General features: G+C 37.3%; 1 protein-coding gene across 2 annotated transcripts in view; it reads right to left on the reverse strand.

Annotated features, from left to right (window-relative positions):
* The window catches only part of LOC308642264 (von Willebrand factor A domain-containing protein 5A-like), a 31,375-nt gene extending 14,482 nt beyond the window's left edge, over positions 1-16,893 (reverse strand). For both annotated transcript variants that reach the window (XM_081281109.1, XM_081281108.1), the window contains exons 1-10: positions 16,868-16,893; positions 10,395-10,451; positions 10,073-10,275; positions 9,552-9,774; positions 9,273-9,448; positions 8,874-8,988; positions 4,992-5,161; positions 4,665-4,753; positions 3,665-3,809; positions 3,161-3,240 (exon numbers count right to left, since the gene is read on the reverse strand). In XM_081281109.1, coding sequence (XP_081137235.1) covers positions 3,161-3,240; positions 3,665-3,809; positions 4,665-4,753; positions 4,992-5,161; positions 8,874-8,988; positions 9,273-9,448; positions 9,552-9,774; positions 10,073-10,275; positions 10,395-10,437 — 1,244 coding nt within the window. In that variant the 5' untranslated portion in view covers positions 10,438-10,451; positions 16,868-16,893. The remainder of the gene's footprint in view (positions 1-3,160; positions 3,241-3,664; positions 3,810-4,664; positions 4,754-4,991; positions 5,162-8,873; positions 8,989-9,272; positions 9,449-9,551; positions 9,775-10,072; positions 10,276-10,394; positions 10,452-16,867) is intronic.
* Positions 16,894-17,233: the final 340 nt, after the last annotated feature.

Genomic DNA, 17,233 nt, shown 5'->3' on the forward strand with positions numbered 1-17,233 from the left:
AAAAAAATCAAACACAAGAAAAGAATAGCATTGTACTACCAGAGATAGTAATAACATAATTTTTAAAGTAACAAATTTGAGTAAATGTTCTGGAAAGCAACATGTTTACCAAATTTAAAATGTATATGTCACAAAGCACCCTGTATGTAACTAAGTTGTCAAAGGTAATATCACCAGGCCTAATGTTACACTTTTGCAATATTTCTACCCAAAATTCTTAGTATTAATTTAAACATGAATTAAAACAGTCAAACAAATACAAACCGAGATTCTACTAAATATCTGTCTAGTTCTCTTTGAACTATTAATCCTATAAAAGTAATGAAAAACTGAATTATTCCAGTAAAAAAGACAAAAGAGTCAAAACAACTAAATAAAATATTTCTTCTTGGATTTGTTTCTACAACAGAAACAAAACTAAAAATCAAATTATTAGAAAACTGACAAATATGGCCTATATGGAATATGATATTATCTCAATACTACATGTTCTAAATTAAATAGTTCTATAGTGACCATTTAGCCAGAATGTCCTTTTTTGGGGGGAAGATGAGTGCATAAACATACAGTTACCCTCCTGTGTCTATAGATTTTCTGTCTACAGATTCAATCAACAGAAGATTAAAAATAAATTTTAATTTTGTCTATACTGAACAGGTATAGACCACTTTTTTTGTTATTTCCTAAATGATAAAGTATAGCAACAATTTACCTAGCATTTGCATTGTAGTAGGTATTATGAGTAATCTAGAGATGGTTAAAAGTATATGGGAGACTGTAAGTATGTTATATACAACTACTATGCCAAGTATGTCAGAGGTGAACGTCTTCTGATTTTGGTAGTTTAGGGTTGTTGGGGAACCAATGCTGCACAGAGACTGAGGGACAAATGTACCTTGTAAATAGATGGAAAACTCAGCATAGTAAATACTAAATCCTCCAAAAATTGATTTTAGGGGGCAGGCAAGATGGTGGAATGAGATGGACATGATTACCCTAGGTATATGTATGAGTGCACATATTGTGTGATGTTGAATTGTGTACAACCAGAAAAATGTAAAGTTGTACTGCAATTATGCACAATGGATCAAAATGCATTATGATGTCATATGTGCCTAATTAAAATAAACTAATTAATTAAAAAAATGATTTTAAAAAGTCAGTATAATTCTAATCAGTATCCTACTATATATTTTTTGGTTAAAAACTGACAAGGTAATACTACAATCACAATAATTACAGGGTCCTAAATATAACTAAGTGAACCTTAAAAATGAACAAAGTAGAGGACTTATTGAAAAATCAAGATTAAACATAAAGCCACATTAATTTAAATGGTGTAATATTGGCACACATCCAAATAGACAGACCAATCGAGGGGTGCAGGAAATCTAGAATCAAGCCACACAGGTACAGGCACATACGTGTGAAAACAGGGCATGCCCATCAGTGAGGGAAATTGAAAATTTTCAATAAATGAGAAAAAAATTGATGTTTACATGATAAAAATAAAACATGATCAGCTACTACACATGTTGCACAAACATAATTTACAAATATGTTTTATATCTAAATAGAAAAGACAAAATGACAAAATATAAAAACAACAAAAGAAAATATTTTCATTATGTTGGATAGGAAAGTACTTCAAATAAAACATACACACACACACACAAATACATCTAAAAAAGACTAATCATAAAGAAAAAGAACAAAAATTGAATTATAATAAGAATAACCATTACTCAAAAGATAGATAAAATTTTGAGGGTAAAAAGGCAAGCTATATAGTGAGAAAACATATTTTTGGAACATATAGTCAGCAATGTGCTTGCATTCAGATTATAAAGTGAACTATAGATAAATCATATAATATAAAATTAAAAAAAATAGGAAAGCAAATTGAATCTCTGTCACAAAAGGAGACAACTGAATGGCCAATACAGATGAAATTAGGTATGATGTTGAGCCACTGAGAAACTATAAGTTAAAACTATAATGAGATATCACTTTAGATACACAATAAATTTTGGATAGAAAATGAAGCAACTGAAAACCTTCTGTAAAGACATTGTGAATTAAATGACTATAGCCACTTGAAAAGCTGTCTGGCATTTCCCTCAAATTCTGCAACTCTGTCTACTGAAAGAAATATATATGTATATAAATGTCAATACCCACTCCTCCCTCAACATCCACGGGGGATTGGTTCCAAAATCCCATGTGGAAACAACCTCCAGATCTGATACTCAAGTCCCTTGTGTAAAGTGGTATAGTATTTTCATATGACCTACACATATCTTCCTGTATAATTTAAATCATCTTTAGATTACTTATAATACCTAATACAATATAAATATTACATAAAAATTTGAATCCACAGATATGGAACTTGTAGATGTGGAGGGTTAACTATAAAGATGTGGATGAACAAAAGGTAAATACAAGGATGAAAGAATGTTCATAGCAGCATTATTTTTAACAACAAAGCCAAAGTCCATCAGCATTTGAATCAAGAGAAACTACATTATGGTAATTCCATGGAATAATATTCACTAATCAAAATTTACCATGGTTACATGCAACATATGTTTGCATCTCAACACACTGTAGAAAACAAGAAGAAAAACAATATATACAGACAGAAAAACCTACTATATAGCTCACTTATTTTAAACTGAAAACAAGGACAGATAACCCATTGAGTTATAAGTCAGAAGAACAAGTGGATTGGGAGTGAGAACAGGATATGAGTGAAGGGTAAAGAGGAAGAAGTTTGATAACATTCTAGCTCTAGACCTGTGTGGGGTCACTCTGTGCTCATTGTGATAGTTCATCAAGCTAAATCACAGTAATTCATGTAGTTTCCTGTTTAACTTTGTCAAAGACGTTTGTAATAAAGAAAAACACACTAATGAAACCTTTCTTCTATTGTGGCTTAGAAAAATAAAGGACAAAGAGTTTTCTGTGTTGTTGGTGTTATTTGGAAAACTACCATTTGTTTCTGTGAAGAAAAATACATTTTCAACTGGTAAGAATAAAATTTTAGAATGGGTCATTCTTCTGAAAACATTGTCAACAGTGGTATCATGAGGCTGTAGGCTTCATGTGGCACTACTGGAGTATGGTCACCCCAGCAGAAATCACTTTCAGTTCGTACCTGTGTTTATTGCTGTTAGACTGAACTTCTTTAATTACACTAAATGTGTCAGAAACTTCTCCATCTGTGAAGACAAAAAGCTGTACAAAGAAAGAAAATACACATCAATCCTCAATCTCATTGCAAGGTATCAGGATTTGCCCTTGAAAACCCCAATTGTTTCATTCCAGAGACTCCAAGGGCTCTTCAAACAGGCATGCACTCTTCCGTGTTCCACTGTCACTGGGACCCTGTCCTCTCAGGATTGCTGGAAACACTGGGGATTTGGGGCTCCTCCACACACTGACTTTGCCAGAGGCTTTGGGGCATTCCACAGAGGCAGTTCCACTGTCCATCCAATTGAGTGAAGGGATAAGAAAAATACCACTTCTCTTTACTTCTCTTTATTATAAAATAGAGTCTTCAAAATACACACCATATTTTAAAATTCCTGCAGTAAAGCTCAAGGACATTAATTCTTTCATTTTCTCTGTGTCCTTCTGTTAAGTCTATTCCAATTCCTACCTGTAGTGGGTGATGAGGAATGGAGGGCTTCCTGTAAATGTTCTGAAGTGGTGCCAAGATTTCAGTGCCCCCTAGATCTGCTCTCATGAGCTTGACTCTATTCACTGCTTCTTCCATTGTTTGCTGAGTGTACTTCACACTCTCCCTGAAACAAAAGCATCCAGTTGCATGGTGGCAGCTTCATATTGCCTGCTGCTGAGAAACCCCATCAAACAGCAATCCTTCCCAGCCTCTCAGGAGGCTGAGACAGGATTGTGAGTTCAAAGCCAGCCTCAGCAAAAAGTGAGGCACTAAACAACTCAGTAAGACCCTATCTCTAAATAAAATACAAAAAAATAGGGCTGGGGATGTGGCTCAGTGGTGGAATGCCCCTGCTGAGTTCAATCCCTGGTAACCCTCCTACCAAAAAAAAAAGAGCAATCCCACCCCAAATCCCCCAAACTCAGGTTGACCCTTCAGTAATCCTACAGTGGTACACCTCATGCTTTGAATATAGACTTTGCTGCTCTGCCACTGAAGCTTATTTTAAAATGGACATGTTTTCTTTTCCTCTCCTCCCTCTCCCATTCCCTAACCTAGGGGTGGGGGATGGGCTATCTTTTTCCAGTCTTAGGCTGATAGTTATCACACCTGCTTTAGGAACCAAGTAACTCAGACTTCAGGAGGAGCTCCAGAGATCTAAGAAATGGCAATCTCCCAAATTAACAAGTGAATCACAACCTCCCACAGGCAACACCAAAACTGTTCTTACAAAACACCTAGAACTGTTCTTACAAAACCTTCAGTTCTCCCTGATGGGCAGAATCACACCTTGTGGAACAGGAGTCCCTTAGCTACCCCTTTGCCAGAAAAGAAATAAACTTTTTCCTTTTCTCAAAACGATGTCCTCATTATCAAATTGGCATCAGAAACAAGAAATGAGCTTTTGGTAACAGGAATCCCTTTACAATAGAGTTCCTCCCTTTAAAGTATTTATTTTTTGGCCTTTTCAGAGACTTACGGAAAAAATTCCTCATAGGAAGATCCAAATTGATAGATGTTGAAATAACAGCCTATAGGCAAACTCTTCAGCAGCAGAATCAGTGTTTCCTGAAGGGGAGAGAGGATGAGGAGAGAGTGAGAGGATCTTCTCAGACCCTGTGGAGCCAACTCTTGGGGCTGTAGCCTGTCACCTTGCCATGCCACTTTACCTTCCAAGGCCTCCGCGTGGTCATACCAGCTGCTGCTCAGGTGGAGAACAGACCTACACCTCCAAATGCACCCCACTTTAACTCCTCAGATTCACCCTCACTTGTCTACCTGACTCAGAAGAAGAAACTAGATTTACCTGGGCTGCCTCTATGCGTGACTGAGACCCATCCTGGTTATTCATGGGACACTGCATACTTCCTGAGCAGTCCATAAGGAAGACAAATTCTCCACAGGTCACAGATGCCTCATCTTCAGGAATGTTTGGATAGAAACTCACCATGACAGAAGGATCTCCCATTAAACTATCTATATAAAAAAAAAAGATAAAGATCCTGGGGGGTGGGGGAAACAAGAGCCCAAGAATCTTAAAATTCCCAGGAAGTAATTGTAGTGTACACAATAGGGGACAGGAAAAACTGAAATATAAACAACACTGTGCTTGATCCTTATTCACAATCTTCTTACAAAGGGCTGGAGGTGAGTTATAAACATATAAAAGTATAGAAATAGATCACATATCAAAGAGAAGAGAGAGGGTAGAGGTTAGTAGGCACAAACAATAATTATAATAGTGCATTAGTGTGAAGTACTCATTCATGCTCCCCACAAGAAAAGGAAGCTGTGGGATTAGAAAAATCTCTGGTAAACTAAAATAGCTTCATACAAACAACGGTGTGAGGAGACATGGGGAGACCACCCTTTATGGATAAAATGTCAAAGCCATTGCTGAGATTTCATTTTGAGATGTGAATGAAAATTGATACTGGAGTTGAAACATCAGTTACCGAGATGGAAATGAAATGAGAATGGCTGGGTTATATTGACTCCATGTTTAAAGTTCAGGGAGTATAAGAGGATATGGAATTATATACCATTATCCTATTTTTGTAAACTGATTTCAGAATGGTAGAATTAAAATCTTAGTAGCCCTGAGATTCAGTATGACCATGAGACCTATTTCAGTTTAATCTTTTATCCATGGGATACTCTACTAGTCAAACAGGCTACTTAATATAGTAGATGTCACCCAAAAAAACTTTTGATAGAAGAGGAGTTGAAAAAATGATGTTTACATAATCTGGACATCTGGATATATAATGCAGCACTGTTTTGATAGGTGACGGTAGATTCCTTTCTGAAATGAGAGACACCTGGGTATTATGGGGTTGGCACTGCTCTGAGAAGTCAGAAAGGTTGAATGAGAATGATGGGAGTTAGTACATATGAACTGTTCAGAACACCGCCAGATACATGGTGAGCACTGCATGTGTATTGTCTACTATAATTCTTTCAGCCTCCTACAAATTATCTTTAGCTTCACCAATGCTGCTTCCTGGATTTCAAACAAAGTATTTCAAACCTTAGTTCTACCACTTGTTATCTCCAATTTCCTCATCTGAAAATCATGGTAATAAGACCTATTTTATGATTGTTTTATTCGTTAAGCGATACAATACTTTTAAGGAACTTTCTTGATGGTCACATTAACCTCTTAGTAATATTTACATAAAATTAGTTTTAAATATTACATTTTGTTAAATATAAATTTTAATTTTAAAATTGCATTCTTAATATAGTTAACAAACCCATTCTAAATTAAAAAAAAAAAACAATAATGTAGTGTGTTTTCCTCTCATACTGATATGCTTCATGTGGCACAAGTTCTAAAAGTTTTTACTGAGCCAGGCTGCCATTCAAGGTTTTCCTTTTCATCATTGTGTATATATAACATCCAATCAACTAAACCAAATATATGATCAAGAAGTAGCACCTGCTGCAAGGAATTCATAAGACTGATAAAAACTGCCCCTCATATTATTCTATGACCTGCAGAGTTAGTCAGGAGGAGCAGTTGAGAAAATCTGCATGGGAACAAGGGAATACCTTGGGGGGAAAGAGACAGAAATCTCAATCCTTATCTTTAAGATAAGGTTTAAATAATACTCAGTAAAGGCCAGGTTCCTTCTAGGATATTTCAAGAAGGAGCTCACCAATAGGAAAAGAAACACCAGGTAACTAACTGATAGAGTGTGCAGCTTCGTGGGAGGGAAACTAGTTATAGCAAATATTTTTGAGGTTAGGTGGCCCTGAGTGACTTCAGTATGAAAAGCTGGAAGAAAAGTTGGACAAGTGAGGTGCCACCAAGAGTGCCAATTTGTAAGCTCAAACATGAAGCAACCATGGGAAAGCTTATGGAAGCAATTCCAGGGAACAGTCCTCATAGAAGTTGTAGTCACAGAGACAAAGGCCTAGCCCCAACCATGTCACTGTGAATGTGACTGTCCCCAAGAATGCCTCCATTCCATCCACGTGGAAAAGGTTGCTGAGGGGCAGTATCTCTTCTGTCATGAAAATGGAAGCAGCACAGAAGGCCAAAGAAAGAGACTGACTCAGGTTATTTCACTTTTAGTTACAAAAAAAAAAAAAAAAAAAAAAAAGCACATATGTATTTAGGAAGACTTAGAAAAAAAGGAGCAAAAAAAAAAACAAAAAAAAAAAACCTCAGTAAGAAACTCTGCTTACTAATTTACAAACCTGAGTCTTAAAAATTAAGAAACCAAGGCATGTTAAAAGTATTTTGAAGAGGAACAGTGTTGATTACTGTAAAAGGTAAATAAATTAAAGCCATAGATCTATCCACTTAAAATGGCTAAAATGTTAAAATTTTTATTTATATTTATCAAAATTAAAAAAATAAATAATTGCAGTGATATTATATGTAGCTGTGATCAATTAACCAATGAAGTATTTGTTTAATTTAAAAAGAAATTTAAAAATTCAATTTTGTGTTAATCAATTTTGTGTTAATCTAATCACAAACACCACTTGTATATTTCTTGATTTTTAAAATGTTTTTTTTCCTAATACATATGGTATAATATACTGGCAATCTATTGGTAGGGCTTACTTTCATTATACTTCCAATTCCTTAGAGGTCTTTTTTAAAAATTATTTCAATGTGTCAACATACATTATTTTAGTAGCTGCATAATAATTTATCAAGTTGTTGAAAGTATGGTATATTTAGTCCAAGTGAGACATTGTGATTTTTTTTACTGATATTATTAACATTATTAATAATATTAAAACATACCTAGTGCATATTTTTACTTATATTTATATTTGCTTCCTTAGGTAATATTCCTCAAACAGGAATTACCACAAAGATCATATATTTTCACCTGTGATATGGTTTGGAAGTGACATGTTCCCCCAAAGCAAGGACGTGTAAAGGAGAAAGGACTAGGTCATGGGAGCCTTAACCCAAATATTGAATTAATCCCCTGATGGTAACCAAAGGCAGGTAGAGTGTGGCCGGAGGAGGTGTGCATTGGGGGTTGTGCTTTTGGAGTAAAAATTTTATATTTGGCAAGTGGACTCACTCTCTGTTTTCTGATCATCATGTGAGCTGCTTTTCTCTGCCACACTCTTCTGTCATGATGTTCAGCCTTACCTTGAACCCAGAGAAGTTTGTGAACTGAGGCCTCTGAAACCACGAGCCCCCAAATGAACTTTTCCTTTTCTAAAATTGTTCTTGTCAGGTCTTTTAATCACAGCAGCAAACAAGCTGACTATACTAAACCTATATGCCAAATTTATCTCAAAAAGATTAAAAACCAATTATTTTTCAACAATCTATATCACTCCTTTTGAAAAAATAGGCATGACTGGATTTGGAAATCTTTTAGGTTTGAATGGGGAAAATGTCACATATTTGTATTTGCATCTCTTAAAATTGATGATTGTCACAGGTATATAATTGGCTGTTTTCTGTTGTGAATTTATCTGTTTATGCCCTTTCCCCAATTCTCTACTAATCTACTTAAACTTGCCTACAAGACAATACCGCAGGATACTCCCAAACCTGACCACTGTGCATGCTGTAGACTCTCAGTATTTCAAATTGACGTGTTTACCTGCTACTGGGAAGAGGAAATGGAAGTGAGAATATTTGACAGTGATTCCAAGATAGACAAACACCTCCTAGGAGGTGAGGACAAATGAAGAAAGAATATACCTGGCTTCTTCTCAAGCATCCCTGCCTCCACAGATACTCGGGGGCTGTGCACCTCCCTGTAGTAAATCAGGAGTTCCACGTCCCTGTCAAACTTGTGTCCTTCAGCCAAGGAAACCTGAGTTAGGGACCAGCAAAGGAGTCAGGTTAGAACATCACTCTTTGCTGCCTGGAGCTGAGGTCAGAGTTGAGGGCCACAGTCTTTCTCCACCAGTGAGCATGACCAGTGGCAAAGCGGAGAATCAAGAGAAGACTCAGCACATTAAACCTGGGTGAAGAGGGAGCACAATGCATCCCCCTCTGGGTTAATAGGGAAAAGTAAGGACCACCTGGGAAGGGCTGGACAAAATCAAGACCCAAGGATTAGGGTCCTGGCAACAACAGTCCTCTCTTACTGATTACCTGAGCAGAAGTCTTATCATCTGCAAGGAACTCAACAGCACTCAAGGGGCAGTTGGAGTGGACCCTCTGGATGCCATGCTGGGAGCTGATGGTGGCAACCATGCTGAGTGTGTAGGGCAGTTCCTCCAAGGGGACTAGAGGAGTTTTTATATCAAGGCAACTGTCCTCAAGCCGTCCTATAAAAAGTGAACTTCATTCTGTTTCCCTAGCACCCCCATAAATATAAAGTGAATTCCCCTATTATGCCACCACTATTACTCAAAGGGGAGAGGTACTTACCAGAAAGATGGTATCTAGGATTTAGGATGGCTGGGAGCACATAGCGCAGGGCCCCATCAGCGTCCAAGGGCAGCTCCTGCACGTACCTCAGGGTAAGCTCCAACTTTGACCCAGGCTGGAGGTTCCCCACATTGCAACAGAAGACATCTCTAGAGTCTGAGTCCTCCTCCAATAAGTAGGCCTCCTGACCCTGGGATATGGCATCTTCATATTTGTGTTGGGCCTAAGGAAAATAGGAGGGATGGAAAGAAAGGTAACAACAAATGAAAAGACAGGACTGCAGAAAATGAAGACTGTTAGAGAAATTAATGGGTCTTGTCAATTTCATAGCTGTAGTTTGAATGCCTCTAATTGATTTATCCCTAAATGATCTCAGGAAATCAGAATTTAGAAGTGCATAGATAGAAAAGCATCCAACTCCAGCATTTTTTGTGAAGGTGCATTTGAATGAGATCTTAAAGAGTTCACATTAATCATTAAGGTAAAAGGAAGGGAGAAGACAAAGGACCCATCTCCTGTACCTCCATCTTGTCCTGTAATTCTGCCACAATTTTCTTCCCATCCACCAAGGCCTCGAAGCTATAGACAGCAGAGTCTTCATCCATGGGGAATACAAAGGAGGCCTCCAAAGGGACTTTCTCCTCATTTTCATAGTTTAAGGTTGCAGACACACAAGCCACAAACTCATGGATGGACAAGGTCACAGAGATGCTTTTCAGTGCCACTGGGGATAGATTAGGGTTCAAGGGTTCAACACACTATAATAGAAGGCCTCCTGCAAGCCAAGAATTGAGCTAGGTATCAAAGACACACTGGTACACAAGAGTCAGAAATCAGGCTTACCTGGCTTCTTTTGGAGAGTGATTAGGCCACAGGAGCCCTCCATACTGACACCGTGTCCTGAGGAAAAGATACATCATGAGCAGAATGACATGTTGGGAGATATGCATCCAAACATTATTACATTATGAGCCTCCTTTTGCATAAGAATACATTCAGGAAGTCACATTTTGTGCTAGGAAGAAACATGGAGGGGAGAAGGGGACAAAAAATCCTATAGCTAGGCTCCTTTTAAATGCCATCCCCAGATGGGGAGATTGTAAGATGCAATAAGTGCCATCTAAGAAGAAATTCCTAAAAAAGCTAGAGGGTGCTTCAAATACTAATAGTAAGTATTCAAAAGTGGGTTTAATACTCCTTTCTTAAAAATACTGAATAGGTGTTGTAACCTTAATCCTCCTTGGTTTTCTCTTTCTAAAATGAGAACAATTGTACCTTCAAATCACATATGAATTTCCCACACTAGGGCTGGCTCATAGATGGCTTTTTATTTTATTCACATTGCCATATACTATTTTCGTTGGTACTTTATAATTATACATATTGTGGGATTCATTATGTATATTTGTATATAAATATAATTTGATAACTCTCATTTCCCATTACCTTTCCTTCCTTCCCCTCCTCCCTCCTCCTGATCCATTTGCTCTACTAATTTGTTTTAATAATATTATTTTGTGTGTTATATATATGCACACATATATTTGATTCATGGTAGTATGTTGATATGTGGCCATAATATAATTTGATAGATTTCATACCTCAGGACTTCCCCATGAGTCCCCTCCTCCCTCCCTCTTGACCCCCTTCCTCAACGTTATTAGTCTTTCTAGTATTGTTGTGTGGCTTGTTATTTTTTATTTCATTTTTCCTTCTCTCTAGCTTCCACATTTTAAAATTTACTTTATTTGTTCTTTGAGTTATACATGAATCAGAGTTTATTGTGATGTATTTATACAAACATGGATTACATCTTATTCTAGTTAGGTTCCCAGTCTTGTATATGTGCACGGTGTGGAGATTTGCTGCAGTATGTTCATGTATGTACATAGGAAAGTCATGTTAGATTCATTCTTATATCTTTCCTATTCCTATTTCCTCTCCCTTCCCTTCATTCTCCTTTGTCCAATGTACTGAAATTTTCTTCTACCCCTCTTCTCCACCTTGTTGTGTGATAGCATGCACATATCAGAGAGAACATACAACCTTTAGTATTTGGGGATTGGCTTATTTCACTTAACATAATAGTTTCCTGATCCATCCATTTACCAGAAAATGTTATAAAGCCATTCTTTTTTATGGCTGAGGAATACTCCATTGTGTATGTATACCACATTTTCTTTATCTATTCATCTGTTGAAGGTCACCTATGTTGGTTCCATAGCTCAGCTATTGTGAATTTTGCTGCAATAAACATTGATGTGGCTGGGTCACTGTAACATGCTGATTTTAAGTCCTTTGAAAAAGTATACCTAGTAGTGGTATAACCAGATCAAATAGTGTTTCCCTTCCTAGTTTTTTGATGAATCTCCATACTGCTTTCCAGAGTGGTTGCAATTTGTAGTCCCACCAGCAATGTATGAGTATACCATTTTTCCCCACATCCTCACCAACATTTGTTGTTGCTTGTATTCTTTATAGTTGCCATTCTGACTGGAATGAGATGAAATCAGTGCAGTTTTAACTTGCATTCCTCTAATTGCTAGAGATGTTGAACATTTGCTGGGGTCGGGGGGTGGGGTGGGTACCATGGATTAAACTCAGGGGGCACTGGACCACTGAGCCACATCCCCAGCCCTATTTTGTATTTTATTTAGAGACAGGATCTCACTGTTACTTACTGTCTTGCTTTTGCTGAGGCTGGCTTTGAACTCATGATTCTCCTGCCTCAGCTTCCCAAGCTGCTGGGATTACAGGCATGTGCCACTGCACCTGGCATTTTTTCATATATTTGTTGGCCATTCATATTTCTTCTTCTTTTCAGTTCTTTTGCCAATTTATTAATTGGATTATTTGAGTGGTTTTTTTTGAAGGGTGTTAATTTTAAGTTCATATATATACTGGAGATTAATGCTCTGAGGTACAGGTGTCAAAGATTTTCTCTTATTCTGTAAGCTCTCTCTTTATACTCTTAATTATTTACTTTACTATGAAGAAGCCTATTAATTTGGTACCAACCCATTTATTGATTCTTGATTTTATTTATTACACTTTAGGAGTCTTATTGAGGAAGCTGGTTCATAAGCCAACATGATGGAGTGTTGGCCCTACATTTTATTCTAGTGTATGCAGGGTTTCTAGTCTAATTCCTGGGTATTTGATCCACTTTTAGTTAAGTTCTATGCAAGGTGAGTAGCTTCCACATTGAAAGAGAACATTCAACTCTTGACTTTCTGAGTCAGGCTTATTTCACTTAACATGATGCTCTCCCATTCCATCCATTTACCAGCAATGATATAATGATATAATTTTGTTCTTCTACTTTATAGCTGAATAAAACTCCATTGTGTATGTATACCCCATCTTCTTTAACTTTCATTTGTTGATGGCAGGTTCCATAATTTTTCTTTGTGAGTTGCACTGTTAAAATATTGGTATTCATATATCACTATAATAAGCTGATTTTAGTCTTTTTGGCTAAATACCAAGGATCAAGATAGCAGGGTCATATGGTGGTTCTATTCCAAGTGCTTTGAGGAATGTCTAAACTGCTTTCCAAAATGAATGTACCAATTTGCAGTCCCAATGAACATGTATACCTTTATATCCACATCTCACCAGTAATGATTATTATTTGTATTCTAATTATAGTGAGATGAAATATCAGGGTAGTTTTAATTTGAATTCCTTGACAGCTAAGGATGTTGAACACTTTTTTTCATATATTTGTTGAGAATGTATTTTTCTTCTTTTGAGAAATATCTGTTTATATCTGTTTTCCATTTATTGATTAGGCTATTTGGTTTGGTTTTGTTGTTAAGTTTTTTTTGAATCCTTCACATATTCTGGACATTAGTTCTCTGTTAGAAGAGCATGTGGTAAAGATTGTGTCCCACTCTGAAGGCTCTCTTTTCATACTATTATATGATACTGTACTTGAAAGACTTCCAAAACTCCACCAGATAACCTTTAGCTGATAAATTCAGCAAAGTAGCAGGGCAGAGAGTAACATACAAAAAACAATAATTTTTCTATAATCTAGTAATTAATATGCTGAGAAAGAAATCAGGAATAATTCCATTTATGACAATCTCAAAAAAGATAAACTACTTAATAAACTAGATAAATCTAATCAAATAGGTTAAAAACATCTCCACAGTTAAAATTACAGAATAGTGAAGAAAGGAATTTGAGATCTCAGAAGATGGAAAGAATCTCCATATTCCTGTAAAAACGGAATTGATATTATTAAAATGGCCATATTAACAAAAGTGACCTACAGTTGAACTAAAATCCCCATCAAAATAAAAATTTCCCAAAGCTAGGGGGAAAAAAACAGTCCAAAAATCATATGGAAGAATAAAAACAGAATAGCCAAAGCAATGCATAGAAGCAAGACTGCAGGCATCACAATATCCAATCTCAAATTATACTACAGACATATAGTAACAAAAAAAACATCATAGTATTGGCATAAAAAACAGACATGAAGGCCAACAGAATAGAAATCCACATAGATCATACAGTCATCTGATTCTTGACAAAGTTGTCAAAAACACACAATGAAGAAAAGACAACCTTTTAAGCAAAAAGTACTGGGAAAACTGTGTATCTATATGTAGAAGAATGAAACTATGAACCTAGTTCTGACCCTGTATAAAAGTCAATTCAAAATAGATCAAAGACCTAGGAATGAAAACAGAAACACTACAACTGCTAAAAGAGACCATAGAGTCTACACTCTGATATATTGGTGCAAGCTCCAATGCCTTTATTAAGACTGCTAAAGCTCAAAAAATAAAACCAAGAATAAATCGGTGGCATAGATGACTTTTAAGCAATGGAGACAGATACCAACATTGTTCTTGTTGTCATCATTTCTATTGTTCAATGTATCTGCTGTTTTAAATTTTAGTTTTATTGTTATACATAGTAGTTGGGTTCATCCTGCCAAACTCATACACTTTGGATCATGGTATTCAGAGTCCTGCACCTTTTTATACCACGTGCCTTCTGATTTTCCTCATGAGGCTCAGAATTGAACCAAACTACAGTTTGTTATCTATGTTCAAAATATTATGTATATATATATTAATAATTTCATTATGTGCATATATATACACATTTTTCTCTATTTTTAAATTAGGCTGTCTGATACATATTTCTCAAGCTAATAATATATAATCTTGGACAAATATTAAATGTGATATTATAATAAACTGAGATTTTATATATACAGGTTATGATTTATTTTTTAAAGTAAATTTATCTATTATGTGATCCTAAGGATTGAACCCAGTGCCTCATATGTGCTAGACAGTTGCTCTACCACTGAGCCACATCTCCAGCCCAACATGATGATTCTTTCAACCAGGGAATCCAGAGGTGGGTTTGATCCTAGTTCTGTACCCTTGGTCCATTATGCATTGTATCATGAACTTTCTCTGTTCTGAAACAGGGTGCCCTGGGCTAAAATTTCTAAGACCAGGAAGGGTTTTCCTCAAAAACAGGCTTTAAGGAGTTAAAATGGCACTACCTGGAGCACAGACCATGCTGAAAAACAAAGACACACAAGTGCTCATCCAGAACCTCAGAAGCAGATGAGTGCACAGAACCCCAACCTTCCCTGAGGGACCTGAAAGCCAGAAAACAAATGTTCTCGAGAAGGACAGATTCCCTTCTGGAACAATCCTACACTAAGAATTCTGAAACATTTGGCAATACTATTTATAGGCCCATGATGTCCATTCAAATCACCATTTAAAACACACCTTGAGGCTGAGGATATCGCTCAGCAGAAAAGCTCTTATCTAACTTGTGCAAGACCCTGGGTAAGATCCATAGCACATAAATCAATCAGAGAGAGAGAGGGGGGAGAGAGAGAGAGAGAGAGACAGACAGAGAGAGAGAGAGAGAGAGAGAGAGAGAGAGAGAGAGAGAATGAATATCTTCAAAACCAATGCAATATCCATGCTGATCATCCATGTTATATCTCTTGTGTTTCCTATGCACCTACCTCCCACACCCCCATATACAAATGCATAGCAATAAGCCAGGCTCATCATTCCATATCTGTTATTTTACACAATTGGATAAAAACTATACATTGCAAAACAGCTCACATTTTGACAGCAACACAGAGGACAGTTTAGGTGAGAACACAGGAGAACACACTGAGGAAAATGGGTTCTAGGATGACCCCCAGACTGGGACACACAGAAGAGGCTGGGTTGGGACAGGGAAGAACATCTAACAACACCTTCAGAAAGCTTAAGGCAGTAGATTCACACAGGAGCTAAGAAGCTCAAAGACTGTGTGAGAAAACTCAAGCTCTCAGATGCCCAGTTTTTACCCCAGTGGATGGGAGAAGTCAGGTGGACTAGGGTTCCCTACAAAGAAACAGCCTTCACTGAGGCAAAGGTGCTATGTTCATACTCTCCCCACCCTTCCCAATACAATCAAATTTAGTTTGGGTCAGAATTTTGTTCCAACTCTCAGGATGGTACTTCAGAAAAGTGCCTAGAAATTCCTAGGGCAAAGATTTGATCACAGCAACTGACCAAGGTCAAAGTCTTGGATCTGAAGCAGCTGGGAGGAGAGGGAGCTTCTCTCTCAGGCTGGGACCTCTGTCTGGACAGGACATCAGAGATGCAAGAGTCTGACAGAAGCAGTCACAGGCAGGCAGGGAGGGGAGGAGCAGGAGAGTCCAGTGAACCACACACTAACATCCTGTTATGAGAAGTGGAAACCCTGGGCCAGCCATAAAGTGATTTGGGCTGCAGAGTGGGGCTTTCCCAGAAACAGAGAGTGGTTCAATCTTTAAATTTTTAGTCCTAGATTCTCATTGTCCAGGTATTTACAAAAAGGAACAACAGCAATCTCAGTTTCGACATAAATGGGCTTAGCAACTGCAATAATTGAGTTGGGTGGAGACTTAAAGCCACATTTTGACAGCACAAACTTACACAAAACTGAGAAAACATCACCTTTTTCCCAGAGAAATAAAACAGGAGGAAGGAAAAGTAGAGGTATGGAGAGAGAGAAAAGTAAATGATAGTAGAAAGGGAAATGTGGAGATTATCAGAAGATGGCTAAATTCCTGCTCCAGGGCCTTTCCCCAAGATTCCTGTAAACAGCCAAACTTGCATAAATCCTTCTGGCACACACGGGTACTAAATTCCACACCCTGGGAGCTTGTGGCTAGAACAGGCACCAACAGATGTAAAGACAGGAGAAAGGGAGGCAGAATGGGAGGCTCTCAGGCTTCAGGTGCAGGGGTGGGATTCTGTCCCAGTGCAGGCAGCAGGGTTGCCTACCTCCTCCTGAAGTCCCCAGAGCTCTGCACTGCAGGAAAAAGCAACTGCAGTTAAATTTCCCTAGAAGTCCTGCCCCCTTCTATGGACCAGTTATAAAGTAGCAACTATATCACTAAGGGACCTACTGATAATTCTTAAACAAATATTTGCACTTCTGCTTTTCTCCAGATCATGTAAAAGTCTCCAACATGAGGAGAACATTTGCATTTTTCATCTGACTGGTGTCTACAAAGGAACTGTTAGAGGGATACACAGGGAAGGGGTTTGTTTTTCAGGTGAAAGTGCTGCAACAGTAACATTAGCAATGATATAAAATACACTAAATTTTATGGTCTGAGCATGATCAATATAGATTATTGATTATAA

The sequence above is a fragment of the Spermophilus citellus genome (genome assembly GCF_964194105.1).
Source record: "Spermophilus citellus genome assembly, chromosome: 2".
NCBI classification, from domain to species: domain Eukaryota; kingdom Metazoa; phylum Chordata; class Mammalia; order Rodentia; family Sciuridae; genus Spermophilus; species Spermophilus citellus.